The sequence below is a fragment of the Magnolia sinica genome, chromosome 4, assembly GCF_029962835.1.
Source record: "Magnolia sinica isolate HGM2019 chromosome 4, MsV1, whole genome shotgun sequence".
NCBI lineage: Eukaryota > Viridiplantae > Streptophyta > Magnoliopsida > Magnoliales > Magnoliaceae > Magnolia > Magnolia sinica.
In genome coordinates this window covers 9,622,912-9,639,020 of record NC_080576.1, presented here as the reverse complement: position 1 = coordinate 9,639,020, position 16,109 = coordinate 9,622,912, and the positions used below count along the sequence as shown (strand labels likewise).

Here is a 16,109-nt window from a genome sequence, read left to right as displayed (position 1 = left end):
GAGGATTTTGAAAATAAAGTAGATCCAAAACTCAGGTAAGCTGCACGATAACGGAAAAGTGGGTAGCTAAATGCTTACCATTGAAACCTTAACTGCGATGATGTTTATATGCCATCCGTACCGTTCATAAAGTCATTCATATTGGCATGAAAGGAAAATATAAAAATATTAACCTGATTCAAAATTTCTTTAGCCCCATGAATGTTTTAATGGTGGACGTTCAATTCTTCCCGTCCATTTAAGTGTTGGATCTGCCTCATTCTTGGACTCATGCCTAGTAAGATCTATCAAATCGGGCCCCACCTCATTTCATGCTACAGAAAGTTCTTGCAGCAGCATGCTATAGCAGGCTATCGGTGTCAGAGTAGTCAGGCGGATACTGATCGGTGCTGATATATGTGTTTTATCCACCTTGCCAATCATTTTTGCGTATAATTCTACGGTACGAGCTAAAAAATGAGTTAGATTGTGGACCACGCCACACGAGAACGTGGATGATGGGATGCCCACCCTAATGTTTATTAGCCATCCAATCTGTTGATTACGTCACATAGATGAAGGAAAAACACAATTATCAGCTTGAAACAAAAGCTTCTGTGGCCCTCAGAAGTTTTTAATGTTGGGTGCTCAGTGCCCATTATTTCCTGTGATGTGATCAACATGAGATTTGGATATGACTCATCTTTTTGGCTAATGCTATAAAATGATATCGAAAATGGTTGGACGGCGTGGATAAAAACACATACATCATGATGGGGCCCACAGAGCACCTACCCGTATCCGCTTGGTACCCACGGCGTCATGTGAAATCCCCGTACGAAAAAGATAACTGCCGTTGTTTTGTTTTTTAGAAATTTTAAACAATAAATGCCCCATAAATATGATATTTACATTTACGTAATTAAGCCATATCACTAATAATGGGTAATTTTATCATTTTATGGAAAAACATGAATAAGAGGAAACTGTACTCTGACAGTTATCTTTGCTGATTAGGGAACTAAATGAAAATATGTTTTAACAAGGTGCCTGGATGTAAATATGGTATTAATGGGTAGTATTTCGTAAAATCCCCTAAATTTAAAATAAATAAATAAATAAATAAGTGGTTGACCAGCACCAACGACGGAGGAAATTCGCGTTCCCCCGCTGAGAGAAGCTATTTTGGGCCTACCGATATGTCCGTGTCAGATCCACTTCGTCCATTAGTTTTGGTCGATTATCTTAGTACATAATTCAAAAAAACCATTTAAATCCACGACTCAAGTGAGTCACGCCACAGAAAACAGTGGGATGAAACGCCCACCGTTGAAACCATCCATAAATCTTATAGCAGGCTAACATTTGTGTTCTCAGTTCATCCCAGTGGGAATAAACTTATGAACGTTTTGTATGGCACGTATAAACAACACGGTGGGACCAGTGAATGTTTCAACGGTAGGCGCTTCCATTCCCACTGTTTCCAGCCTTACGGCTGACTTGAGTTTTGGCATCTGCCTCGTTTCCAATGTGAGGTGGCGAAGCGGATGGACGGAGTGGATTTCTCACGGACATCTTGGTGGGCCACATCTGACTCGTTTCCTAACGTGAGGCAGTGAAACGGATGGACGGAGTGGATTTCTCACGGACGTACATCTTGGTGGGCCACGCATTGTTGCCGGGAAAGTCGCGTGCGAGTTATAAGATCTGCCACCGGATGCTTCCCACAGCAAACTCGGGTTTGTAGTTGTAATTAAGGGGCCCATTGCTAGGTAATCCAAACCATTGGAATTTTATTCCACACATACGATTTAGCATTTCCAGATATCATCTCCGTAACGATCCTAACATATTTTGATTTGAACACTACAAATACAAAGTTCAGAAAAGAAATTAACAATGCATCTAATAGTCAAGCTAGCTAGGATCTTCCAATCTGAGAAAATCTTTTATTATTGCCCACCCATGATGGGACGCAACAGACCAACGGTCATGATCATCGAACCACAGGCCCACTCTTGAAACCTTTACGAAAAAACAAATGCAGTGTGAAAAGCCTCTGGCGGAGGATCCTACTATTCCTCCCTTTCGCCTATTTATCTGTCCAATGTATTTTATATATCTAAGAACCCAAAAGAGTTAGATTCCCTCACCATTCTTCACAAAAAGCCTTCAACGTGAATATGGTTGGGAGAAAAGAAACGGTTCCTTTGCTACTCGAGCCCGAAATCGAATCACATGAAGGAAGGGAAGAAGAAGGTAACTTGATTGGCAGGGTGAAGGACGAATCCAAGAAGCTATGGAAGATTGCAGGCCCCACCGTTATCGGTCGGGTTGTCTTGTACTCTATGACCGTGGTAACGATTGCATTTAGCGGTCATCTCGGCAACGCAGAGCTTGCTGCCATGTCCTTAGCCAGTACCGTCCTAATCGGACTCACCTACGGTGTTTTGGTACCAATACTTTCCTTTGCATGCTCTAATTTCTTGGTATTTTTAGTTCAATTTATGGGATTTGTCTGAAAATATAGTCAACTTTCTGTAACATCATGCAAACCCTGTACATCCGATGTGTTGCTGAACCCCCATGTCCTTCTGATAATTCAAACAACGGGTAAAATTTGAATAACTATTGATATTAGCAGACAATCCACTGCCACATGTAATGATTTTATTATTATTATTTTATTTTTTTTCAAATTTCATACCATCTATTATACTCTAATCCCTTTCACCAAACACACCCTAATGCCACATACACATATAACAAGGTTAGAGTCCACTTTATACCATTTATCTAGCACTACAAAAGTCCATTATTGAATTTTGAGCTCCCTGAAGCTGAACCACCACAGCAAGATGGAGATCGATTTCGTATACACAAACTAAATTAGAAAGGCAATCCCATTTCAAAAGGCATATCTCGATCTCAGCTCATGCCTGCATGGTGGGCATTGGGACCATAGTTGCTGATTTGACTTGAAACTCGGTCGAGTCAACTCGTCCTGGCCAGAACTCAAGCTGAGTCACTTGAAACTCACTGGTGAGCTTGACTCAGTTCAGACTCAACATGCCTAGTCGAGTCAGCTTGCCTATTCTGTCACTCATACTAAAAGCCCCAAGCAGTGGAGGCAACAGGATCTGCCACTCAAACTACTGTAACCACCTTATACTCAGACCCGAGTCTAGTTGAGTTTTCGAGTTTTTAAACCATGGTTAAGACTAGCAGTAGAATTTGGGATCATGTTTCAATGATTCAAAACCTTTATATAATGGGCTTGAATGTGGAAGGCAGCTACCTCAAAAGTCATCATGATTGGAAGATCAGAACCCTTCGATCAATAGCCCACCGAACAACTATTAAGGTTCATGTTCAAATGCAAAGAGTTGAATGATAGGCTGAAAATTCCAACCATGTTTTTTTTTAAAAATTCCTTTTCTGGGACTCCTCATCTATTGTTCAGCATACAAACTGTTTTGATCATTGAAGCATGACCCAGATCCGACGGTCATGGTCCTGACCTAGCTTCTGTATATTGTAGCTATTCTTTCAAACAACCACTCGTTTCAATGCTTTTCTTAGAGGAATTTTAGCATCCTCAGTACTGGACTTTGACCCCTGGGTTTCATGTTGTAACAAAGGGGTTCATGTTTCATCATGTATCTGTTGCTTAACAACTTCAATTAACAATGTCCCATCGTAGTAAAACCATGACCCTGTCCCTACAAATGTACTTTCAATGATACAACGATCGACTGAACGAGCTTAACTTCAGCGAATTGGATATTCAATTCTTAGAACTGGGGCATGGTACATCATGTGTGGACAACCTTTGAAGGCCTATCTCTCTAAAATATGCTTTGGGTAATCCTAACCATCTAATCATTGGTCAAGAAAATTGATTGTCCATATTGATTATATTAGCAAAGATCCTATCGTTAATTGGTTTGGACCATCCACCGTCATTGTGATGAGAAAATATTTGTGTGGATAGGAGGTGAGCAAGTTTTTGTTGTCACTTCTCAAGAAAATCCAGTTTCTAAAATATTTTTCACGCTAAAAACCCATTCCCAAAAAGGTGCAAGTAGCACTTCCAGGAAAAAAAAATTCATCCAAATATCTTTCTAGTTTCAAAACATGCTCTTAAGAGAAAGCCTAGGCGAAAAAAAAAAAAAAAAAAGCCTAGGCAAGTTTTGTAAGTTTCAAGGAGAGCATTAGCATCACTTAGGGTTAGCAATAGGTCAGACAACCAGTCATACAGAGTCCGGGCCATTGATGAATGACCCTTCTTTGGCCTGCCCTAATCATCAAGCAATAATTGTTAGCTGTTCCCTTTCAATTCACTAGTTCAAAGACACATCAGATTTAGGGACAATATGTTTCAATAATCCGAATAAGGGATGAACATTTTGAGAACTATAAATACTTTCGGGCGGGTCCTAACAAAAAGACTACGGAGCTCTCCCATTGTGTCAGCAGACAAAAACAGTGCCAGAGCCAAATTCTTTTCAGCTTGATTAGTGCCAGAACTTAAAAGACTATGGCAGGACCAGGGCCACCTGACATGCACCAAAATAGTTATTAATTGCCACTTTTTTTTTTTTCTCAATTACGTGCTCAACCACAGCAAACATTGCGTACAATAGCCGTAATCCAGACTATCCAGATCACGGGTACTATTGTGGATGGAGCAGTGGCTCAAAATAAGAGTGACCGAAAATAAATGGTTGGAGTGACGCTCCAAAATGCAGTAGTGTATGCAACTCGCTATGTGGATGACAAATAGTAATCCATGCATGTAAGCTGTGTATATCTCATGCGGTGTTCCTATTTATTTGCGTGTGTTCTTCGTTGATGAAACAACATATCAGCTAGGCATGGCAAGCGCACTGGAAACCCTCTGCGGCCAGGCATTCGGGGCCCGCCAATTCTCCATGTTGGGTATCTACCTGCAGCGATCATGGATCGTTCTCTTCCTCAGCGCAATTCTCTTGCTGCCCCTCTACATCTTCACGACACCGATCCTCAAACTGGCAGGCATGACGGACGAGATCGCGACACTGACAGGGGCCGTCGCAATATGGGTCATCCCACAGCACTTCGCCTTCGCTTTCAATCTACCTCTAGATAGATTCCTCCAATGCCAGAGGAAGAATGCAGTCCCGGCATGGGTGGGCGGATTTGTGGCGGTCATTCACGTGCTCATAAGCTGGCTGCTTGTATATAAACTAGATCTTGGACTTTTTGCGGTGGCGATGATGATTAGCTTCTCATGGTCGCTGAATGCTGTGTTGCTGTTTACATATACGGTATGTGGAGGATGTCCTCTCACGTGGAGTGGATTCTCTTGGGAAGCCTTCTCTGGGCTATGGGAGTTTATCAAGCTATCGGCCGCATCCGGCGTTATGATATGGTTGTTGCTCTCTCTCTCTCTCTCTCTCTCTCTCTCTAGAATGACCATATACTCTACACCGTTGATTATGGTGGCCATACTAAGGATGTGGCAGAGCACCCAAAAAAAAAAAAGAAAAAGAAGAAGATATCCCACCTTGTGTCAGTCATTGACGTATTTGTAATATGTGGGCTGTCACTGCGTCGGGCTGGGTTGGTCTGGAATACTGGTACGTCCATTTTGACCTGTCACGGGTCCATCTCGGCCTCCATCATACCTGAGCCCAGCCAAGGCCTGGCCCATTAACTGCTTTACTAGTGGCCAAGCCTCCTTTTTTTTTGGCAGTCCATGGTACTGATATTCGTACCCATGGAGATGATATTGTAGAGCCTGTTGAACAGGAATATGGTAGACCCATCCCTCCAAATTATACGTGGCAGGTCCATGTGTCAATCACGTCTGTCCGTCTAGGGGGGGCTTCTAGGGATAGCAAATGGTTCAAGTTACACACAGATCAGATGATCTAGCCATCTGAACACTAGGAATCAAAGTGACGGTTGTAAAGAAAAATGATTAATGGTCACCGTTAAGTTACTGAAAATAAAGAAAAGTGGTGGCTAGGAAATTCTGCTGGATGTTTTTTTTTTTTTTTGATAAATAGACCATCCATTATTGACCCACTAGATGGACCATCGTGATTGAGACATCGGCCCACCACTGCAACCATATCATCTCCTCTACCCGTGGGCCTTTTATAATTGAATTGAAGTTGGACCACCTCATGTAGGGTGGGTCGTGGAAAGTTTCATGGAAAAGATGGATTAGAAAAGGCCCGGTCGACATCAGAAGTGATCCAGACCATTAGACCTTAAATCGGGCGTATCTCGTAATCCGGAATGACTTATCGGACATAAAATATATGATTTTGGGGTAGAACGAGTTACTTGAGCCACCCAACCCTACTATGCAGGGTTATGCAAGCCAGATTTGCGAACTATATCAACGGTCGTGTCATTATTTTAATTCCGTTTTTACTATAAGTAGTAAGTTCTAATATAATTATAACTTTTCATCCGTTGGGCTTTAGGAGTTGCGCCCGACGCAACAAGCGCTTAGAATAATTGGGAGAATAGCTTAGTGTGGCCAAATAGGACACTTACTATTTTTGGCCGAAAACCTTGCATATGAGTAGACATCATGACCATTTGTAGATAGTAAGTTTACTATTTATAGAAGTTATGAATTCTAGGAATTTTAGTTATAGTTTGATTTGTTTGATTTTGATTTCTCTCCCATTGTTTTGTAAACTCATTTAATTCATTCATCAATCAATTTCAAAATTTATAGAATTTATTTTTTACTTTCCTTATTCTTTTTTTCATGGATACGAGGAGTCTCTGTGAGGAGTCCAAAGAAATTATGTGGATATGGAATAGTTATCCCTTAGGAAGACGTGCTCTACCTCATGTCCTCCCCTGCGTCACCACCCGTTGTGCCTTTTTCCAACCACCCTTCGGAAGGCCATGGTTCAAATAGCAAGAATCAACAAGCTGACAAGATTTTTGTGCCATAAACCATCCACGGTAGGTAGGCCTAGCGGCTGATTTGTGTGATCATAACGTGGTTCTGCTGTTGGGCACGGCCTAGTTATTCTCACAATTTAAATAAAATTTGGGACCACGGTTCTTAGCCTCCCTTTTTACTCCCTCCCTTTGAGCTCATCCACTCCTTGGGTGATCCTTTGCTCTAAAGGAAAATGAAAGACAAAATGAATGTCTGTTAGTTTAGGAGTGTTAATTTATAAGGCTTTCTTCTTCTTAGGATTTGAAATATTGTGCCATTATGCTCTGACCTATATGTGTGCCCCAAGTTGATCCTGTGGACTTGAGCAAAGTCCTTTTTTTGAATTAATATGAGCTTTAAAAAAATAAATAAAACAAAGAAATTAATTTTATTTAATCTTTTAATTAGTGGGATGTGTCCCACTTTCTCAAACCGGTCTCGTGTCTCCACACATGTGAACACATGGTATGTATGTGTGTTGCAGTAGGATTATATTAATCTCTTCATATGCATGGCATATTGTAGTGGGATTTAGTCTCTCTCTCTCTCTCTCTCTCTCTCTCTCTCTCTCTATATATATATATATATAAAAGGAGTTCATCTCTTGGATTTCTACAAATTCAAAACTTCAAAAATAAATCTTCTGGAAATTTCCTCCACTTCTTCATCTTTCTGAACATGCCAAGAAAGTGTGGGGAATTTTTTTATATTGAGTTTCTGCACATGGTGTGTGTATGCTTGAGTTTTGTAAGACGTGTGTATGTTGTTGAGACAGTATGTTGACAATTTTATTCTAATCTAAGCTTAAAGCGTTGCAAACTTTCTGCATAGGAAAAATTCTACCGAAGGACAAACTATTTCAAAGAAAGTGATTGAATCCTGCCTCATCAAACAAAAAGAGGGTTTCTTCGTCAATTAATTAGAATTATTTCTTGTGGCAATTGTCCAAACTTGATTTTCCTAGCTTGCAACCACTTTCTCTAAAAACTCGAGCCCTTAGTATGATGTATCAATGTATATTGAGGGACTTTAACACTATTCTCTTTTTCCCTTTTTTTTTTTTTATAAAAAAAATATATATTTTAAAGATGTCTTTGTACATATAATCAGAGTAAGTACAAAACAGAGATTTCAGGTGGGCGCCACAAAATTGGGCCTCACCTATCATATAATAAGGAAAGCAAAAACATTAACAGAACCCATAGCCTAGCACCGGATCTCTCAATTTACTGCCACACGTAGATCTCTGTCTTCTGCTTATGCTAACATCACAACAAATGGGTTGGCCAATACACCCAGATCCATAGCTCAATTGGCAGACTGAGTGGAGATACCTCGTTTCAACACTCGAGGTCTTGGTGTCAATCCCTACCGGGGGTGGCTAACAAGGAGGGTGTGTACTGACATGGGTGTGTACTAACAAGCTAAGACACCCCACCCCACCCCCCCACCCCCCCCCCCCAACACACACACACACAAAAGGATTGGCCAAAAGACTAGATTTACCGATTGCTTCTACACCATTGGGATGTCCTGATCCTTGTCTCTTCTTTTTTTTTTTTTTTCAAAAAGCCGACCTACCAACTAACAGCCCAGCTGATACAAACCCACAACTAGAACAACCAGAAGCTTGAGGCAAGACAAACCATCTTTCAAGCCCTCTCAGCACTCCCAATTGCTGATCAGTCCTCTAAACAACACACCGTAATACAATCATTGGAATGGTTCTAGAAACAGGGCCAAGATGCAGCTACAGCAGCAATTCTGACCGAACCCAAGATCATTCCCAACTGCAGCCTGCACATCCCTAATATCTCCAGCCCGCTGACGCATCTAAAAAAAAAAAAAACCTCTTCTGCACCTCCATCAGGATATTTACAGAGAAACTATCATATCTCCTAATCAACAAACGGAAAGCAGAGAAATAATTGGGGAAACTCAGACACTCTCCTCTTGCTTAGCTAGCCAGGTCTTGTTATCAAAAGAAAGAGATTTATCTGTTTTTCTTTATCTTTTTTTTTTTTCTTTTCTTGAATAACAGCTTGGAGAACTGGTATTATAGAGTTTTGATCCTAATGGCCGGTTATATGAAGAATGCAGAGACAGCAGTGGATGCCCTTTCAATATGGTCAGATGCTCTCTCTCTCTCTCTCCATCCGGATTTGGATTGTAATGAGAAATTTATAGATGAAACTGTTAGAAAAGACTAGTTAAAGATATTTTGATAATTGGACAATCCATAAATATGCCTAATAATCGTATGGTTTGGATTGATAGTATTTTAAAAAAAGAAAAAAAAAGGTTATTGGCCGACGCCATTTACCTTTGCAAACAGTGAAATAAACCTTTTTCTAAATCATGGATCCCGTCTGATACTCGTTACATTTGCGCAGCATGAACATCAATTCGTGGCAATTGATGATTCCTTTTTCATTCTTCGCAGCTATTGGGTAAGTATCACCGGCTTTCATCTACTCTACATTTTCCATGATGGGCCCACATGGGTGCATGGATGGATGATCCGGACTGTCCATCATGTGGGCACGCAGTTGCATGCAGTGCAAAAGCATAGAAATATCACACTGGCAGACATTTCTCGGTCTGATTGACAGAGTCAAATTTGGCCCATCAGATGGATGATCTAGATAACCTAAGTAGGCGGCCATGCGGGCCCGATCATGGATGGGCTACATGTGAACTCAATCTGCTAAAGATATCTGATTTCATGTGATAAAATAGAGTGAGGGTAGCTAATGAACTTGGAGCTGGCAATGGGAAAGCAGCCAAGTTTGCAACAATCATCGCCGTGGGCACATCAACGGTGATCGGAGCCATCTTCTTTGCTCTAATACTAGGCTTCCATGATAAGTTTGCTCTCATCTACACCTCAAGCGACATCCTTCTCAAAGAGGTTGACAAATTGTCGATCTTGCTCGCCTTCACCATTTTCCTTAACAGCGTACAACCTATTCTCTCAGGCGAGTCCTTCATTTCCATTCTAAGATGATCATCCAGGATCAGATCATAGCCTGGCCATTTCACATCAGGCTTGAAATCTCCATCCCACATTTTGATCAATCTAAAATTCACGCCTCAGGCGTTTTGATGAACTTCCTCAGATTCAATGCCCCATCTTATCAGGTGTTGCGGTTGGTTCGGGGTGGCAAGCGTATGTCGCATACATAAACATTGGATGCTACTACTTCATCGGACTTCCGGCGGGAATTCTAATGGCAATCTTGTTCAATTTCGGAGTTGTGGTGAGCTTGAAATCTTTTTGGGCTTTTTCTTCCAAGCTTGAAATGTTAATTAGATTTTCCGAGGCTATAGATAGAGCAGTGGTGTATGTATGAGTCATCTGACATGGAATATGTCAGGGTATATGGAGCGGCATGATCGGTGGGACTCTCATCCAAACGTTGATATTGGCCATCATCACAATCCGGTCTAATTGGGATATGGAGGTAATCTCATTTAACTATAAAAATCTTACAGTTTCTCTTTTCTAGAGAAAATCGTGCAAAAGAGCATGAATTTTCCCTGAGCGACAGTGCCCTTGTTTAAGAAACGAAGAGAAGGAGAAAATCACATTTTCTTTTCCTAGCTTTTCATCAAAATATAAGTAAAACTACTTCTGAGAATTTTTTTTAAAAAGAAAAAAAAGAAAAAAGAAAAAAAAAGAACTGTTAAATTTAGATGATTGCGTCCATGGGATAATCTGGTATGCTACATTCAAATTGGATATGTGGCATAATGGTCCATGATCCAAACCATGCATCAAATTGGATCCATGTTAATTAAGTGCCTTCTGTCAAACGTGGTCACCAGGAACATCTCCGGACCCAAAATTAAGGATGGTCCACTCATCAAGTCAGGCAAATGTATGTCTAGAATATAAGAGTTAACCATCAATCATGTTTCCTGCTCGAAAAAAAAAAAGTGCCATCCGTCCAAAAAATGCATCATGTCGAAATCCGATAGTGGACCTTTATATTTTCAATGCCGGATCATCTCTTCCCAGCCGCCCATTTGTAAGTCAATGGTCGGGTGGTTAACGTGGTCTGATAAATACGAATTTTCTACTATGACTAGTCTATGCTGGGACTTCCCCTTTGGTTTAGACAAACAATTATCATTCATACGAGTCCAATGGTTGAGATGTTCACTTCTCTAATAGCTTTCTGATAGCAATATAAATGCTGAGATTTTGTTTTGCAGGCTGAAAAGGCTAGGATTCGCCTTGATAAATATGGGGGCCGCAATTTGTTAGAAGCGAACATCAGTAAAGAGCAGACGGTGTCTTAAGACTTCATTAGTCTAGAGATTCGAATTGTAATCTTTGTTAGAAATACTGGGTGTATTTTCTAAAATAAATCTCATTTCTTTAGTTCCCTTTTTCTTTTTTTCTTTTTTTCAATGGCTTATCTAACAAATTGCATTAAGATTAAAAAAATGGAAAGGAAGTGGGGCCACTTGATATAATCGCTTCGTTAGGTCGAAGTTAGTGGTGTCCACCCTCCATTTCTGGATGGAAAACCCTTATAATTAAAACTCCAAAGTTCCAAGAAAGAGCAGGCAATAAAAACATATCCAGAAAGACCTTTTTTAGCAATGGACTTCTTTTCCACTTGGATTCTTTCTTTAGCCTGTAAGAGCAGGTCCTTGCTGATGGATGTTGGCAACTACTTTTCAACTCCGTCTTTCATGATAGCTACTGCAAATGGCAATTGTTGTTCATCGTTTTTACAAAGACGTGGATTAACTTCAATATATATATATATATATATATAACAGGAGGATTGGTAGCCCCACACTAGGGGTGCACACAGTTCGGTTCGGTCCGGTTCTAGGGTGAAATTGAACCGAACCGGTCCAAACGGTTTTGGGAAAACTAGAAATGAAACCGGACTGTTTGCACCCTAGAACTGAATTGGAACCGAACCGTGTTTGGTTCTGGTTCGGTTCTACGGTTCTTGGCTTTTTATAATCCAACCCAATTGCAATATATATAATCCTGCCCAAGCTCATCTATTGAAAATTTTCACATATAGTAATCATGTCATGGTTTGTTTTTATAACCCTTTCGCGTTCCCAAAATGATTTTGTTGCCAATGTCAATTCATGTTGTGATTCATTTGATGAATGGTTTACTTTTTTATGTTTTTTAAAAATAAATTTAAATATTTATTAACTAGGGGTCTGGTTCCAAGTTCGGTTCTACGATCCGGTTCAACTCTATAGAACCCCAAATCGAGAATGGAATCAAACTAACCAGTTCTTGATTTTTGAAACCGGATCCGGTGCACTTCAGAGCTGGACCAAACCATGGGGTCTGGTCGGTTCTGGTCCTGTTTATTGGTTCCGTGTACACCCCTACCCCGCATGCACCCTTTCTGTGTGCACTTTTACACGGGACACATGTACCTACCTAGCATGTGCATGGGGTATCTGAATTGCGTATAACATCGGCCCCATGGCTAGAGAAGGATGCCCAAATAAGATGTTTGGATCCCGTCCCGATCTTCCGAGGCTAGTACGGGGCACTCTGGCTATGGATAATGCTGGCATTGGGGCCATTAGGTGCGTTTAAGAGGGGTGTCTATCCTGCTTTTGTTTACAGTTTGTGGGGGCGTCTTAGTCTTTTTTTGCGTCTTCTTTGGTGGTTCTTGTGCAGATAGAGTTATATGATGGGAGAGGTATGCACACTTTTTGTTGGGACCCTCCTAAATGGATGGCTGTAAATTTCTAAAGATAATGAAATTTTTGTGGTTTTTTGTTTAAAAATAAAAAAACATTGGCCCCACCATGAATGACTTCCGGTTCAAAATTCAGGTCAGTCCACTCATCATGCTGTCAAAAGATATTCATACCAAAATCTCCTCGCCCATCAGGGATTTGGACCATCCAAAGATCCTTTAATTATGGGCCAAACATTGGATTGTCTGTTGCCCACTTTAGATCACCCAGGAATGGATACATGGACGTGAACAGCTACCATACCTCATTTCTTGCAATAATTGAGGCTTCTAGCAGATGGTGTATCCTAAGAACAAGCTTCTTTTCGAACGTAAAAAAAATTCAACATGGATCCACCAAGTCGACGGTCACCGTCAACATTACAAGTTGAGATGAAAGGAGCCGAGTATTGCAAATATATTAATATCAGCTATAGGCATCGATGAGAAGGAGAGACCTTAATTAACCAGTGTTATAAACCACTTAATATGTGGGGGCACTTGAATTTGGCACATGTGGAGTGCAATACATTAGATGTGGAATATAGGAAATGCATAGCACATGTGGAGTGCTTGGAGGTGGATGTGGCACATGTGACATATTGGCATACGTGGCACAATGAAAATCCTCTGTATAGTCAGAAACTTGAATTATTATAAAACTTCTTTTTTTTCACTAGAAAAGTAATTAGGTCGCGCCCATCATGTGCAGCCTGACGTCAGCAAGTACTGTGGGTCTCATCATGAGGTATGTGTTATATCCAAACCGTCCATTTATTTGGTGACCTCTTCGAAAGTTTTTAGACAAAAAATAAGACATATCTAAAGATCAAGTGGACCACACTGCAAAAAGCAGTGGGAGATTGAACATTTACCATTGAAACCCTTTGGGGGTCATGGAAGTTTTGGATCAGTATGATATTTATATTTCCTTTTATTTATTTATTTATTAGGAGAGAGGCAAAAACTTTACCTAGCCGAACTTACATTTCGAGCTCGCCCAGGGGAAAGAAAATGACCAGGGTTAAACCTATCATAAGAAAACAAAAGAACTAAAAAGGACCAAAAGAAAAACCATTGTCGGGCACCGAACACCTAGCACTTGATTGCCCCCAAGCCCATTCTATCGAAGTCTTTTTGACCTTATGAACAAATTGGATGGAAAATAACGGTGGACTCTACAAATGTTTTAACGGTGAAAATCTTTATCCCCACTGCTATTTGTGGTGTGGTCCAGTTGAGTTTTTGGCTATGATTCATTTTTTGGCTCATGCCCTATAATGATCTCAAAAAATGGATGAATGGTGTGGATATAATAAATACATCATTTTGGAGCCCATGTAACTTTGATCCCCTTTGAACCGTTCGTACAACTGAGCATCAGCGGCTGTCATCGCGTGACACATACCCACACCAGCTATATTGCTGGTGTGTGGTACACCAGCCATGGTCACACCAAATATATATATATATCTATATATATATATATATATATATATATATATATATATATATATATATATATATATATATATAATAAAATCAGATTTGTACTGGGAACCATGGTTTGAACAAAGATTCTACCTCTGATTGCCTGATCATTGTGATTTTCAAGTCATGCTACATCTGCAACGGGCAACATAATTTGTAATAGTACCTGTGATCTATGCGGATTATAAGTTGGGGATTGATATGCAATTGCTCAAAGTACATGCAGGTCAGTTGCACCTTTAAAAAAAAAAAAAAAAAAATCCAAAAGATTTTCATATATGAGACGGACTTTACACCAGGACTTACTTCGGGCCTCCTCTCAGAAGAAAAGGACCAAGAAGCGGCCTATCATAAGGAAAGACAGAGGAAAGAAAAGTACAAAAAAATACTACAAGAACCCGAACTCGAAGCCTACAACACAACCCCAAGGCAGCCTCTACTAGCCCAACTAGTGCTGCCTAATAGACCACAACCCCACTCTATCTAGCAGGGCTAAGCCCCTAATATGAGGGGGAAGATCTCCTGCATGCAAAAATGTGGAAAGCGATTGCCAGTCACTTCCAATCTTAGTCAGACCATCCACAGGGGTGTTGCCTTCCCTGAAAATATGACGAAAGTAAAAATTTTCATTGCTTTTAAGCTTATTGATCTGAGACAACCAGTATCCCCAGTGCCGATCCTCTTGAATCACCCCATTAATCAGGTCAACAACCATCTTGGAGTCAGATTCAACTATAACTCTGCACATGTACCGCAGATGTGTGCACCCAATCTCCATGACACAACTGGTGGTGTGAACCTGTAGAACAGTTTGTGTTCTCGCACTCGTTCATTGCAATGTTTCCTACTGTAAATCGCAATGGATAGGTGGCCCATATGATGAAAGGATCAAAATGACTTTACGAATGGATCTTACGCTTTACATCTGTACCATGTTTTTGGGGGAGGCTGCCAATCAAGTGACTAGTGATGGGATTTTTCCTCCTCAGTCTGAGCTGCTCGACCGGTCAAGTGAGCTACTCGACTAATCGACTGGGCCACTCAACCAGTCGAGTGGTGCTCGACTCAAAGTCGATCGAGTTTTTGGTTTTGGAATCCCATGGTACTCAACCAATCGAGGGTTAGGCTCAATCGGTCGAGTGGACCGCTCGACCGGTCGAGGACCCTGCTCGACTAGCCGAGGTTATGTAGATTCAGTTTGGATTTGATGCGGATTACGTAAATTTGATGTGGTTTTGCAAGATGTACGAAAGGGAGTTGCCTAAAATATAAATAAGAGTCCTGGGGTTATTCTAGGGTAATTCAAGAGAGTTTCCTAAAGCTTTACAAGGGTTTGGTAAAGGGTTTAGGGCTATCAAAGGTGAGAGAGAAAAGAAAGAGAGAGAGAGAGAGAGAGAGAGAGAGAGAGAGAGAGAGAGGAAGCTTGTGGAAAAGAGATTTTGCTCATAGAGATGATCTACTTCACAGTCAACGTCTCAGCGCTTTTACATCCTCGTAATTAGTGAAATTTTTCTGTTTCCTTTATTCTCTTATTGTTCATCCACTTTTGTATGAGCGAAGAAGGTTTGATCCAAGTGGTGTGTGTTTGTGATCGGTTGTAATATTCTACTTCATAGTAAATTATATTGTTGCTCTGGACGAGGTCTCGTGATTTTTACCTCTTTGAGGGTTTTCCACGTAAAAATCCCTTGTGTCATGTGGTTTGTACTTTGATTTATTTCATTACTTTATTATCCCATAATTTTAGCGTTTTTGAAAGGCTAGATCCTAAGGTTTTGTGCAACGGCCCTCAATAACTACATCGTCTATTCACATTGATCTTGAGGAGCAATCTAATGTTGGTCCCAGTGTATGAATGTTCTATTAGATGATGGACTTTTTTACCAAACATATATTGTTCGGTTGGAAAAATCAATAGCATTAAAAAATAGCTGCATAGATGTAATAGT

General features: G+C 40.5%; 1 protein-coding gene across 1 annotated transcript in view; it reads left to right on the top strand.

The window, feature by feature from the left end:
• The first annotated feature begins 2,162 nt into the window (after positions 1–2,162).
• LOC131242022 (protein DETOXIFICATION 27-like) overlaps positions 2,163–16,109 on the top strand; it is a 47,670-nt gene continuing 33,723 nt past the window's right edge. The window contains exons 1-9 of the mRNA XM_058240376.1: positions 2,163–2,432; positions 4,851–5,392; positions 8,976–9,062; positions 9,328–9,384; positions 9,674–9,912; positions 10,076–10,194; positions 10,312–10,398; positions 11,153–11,230; positions 12,609–12,630. Of these exons, the coding sequence (XP_058096359.1) occupies positions 2,163–2,432; positions 4,851–5,392; positions 8,976–9,062; positions 9,328–9,384; positions 9,674–9,912; positions 10,076–10,194; positions 10,312–10,398; positions 11,153–11,230; positions 12,609–12,630 (1,501 nt within the window). The remainder of the gene's footprint in view (positions 2,433–4,850; positions 5,393–8,975; positions 9,063–9,327; positions 9,385–9,673; positions 9,913–10,075; positions 10,195–10,311; positions 10,399–11,152; positions 11,231–12,608; positions 12,631–16,109) is intronic.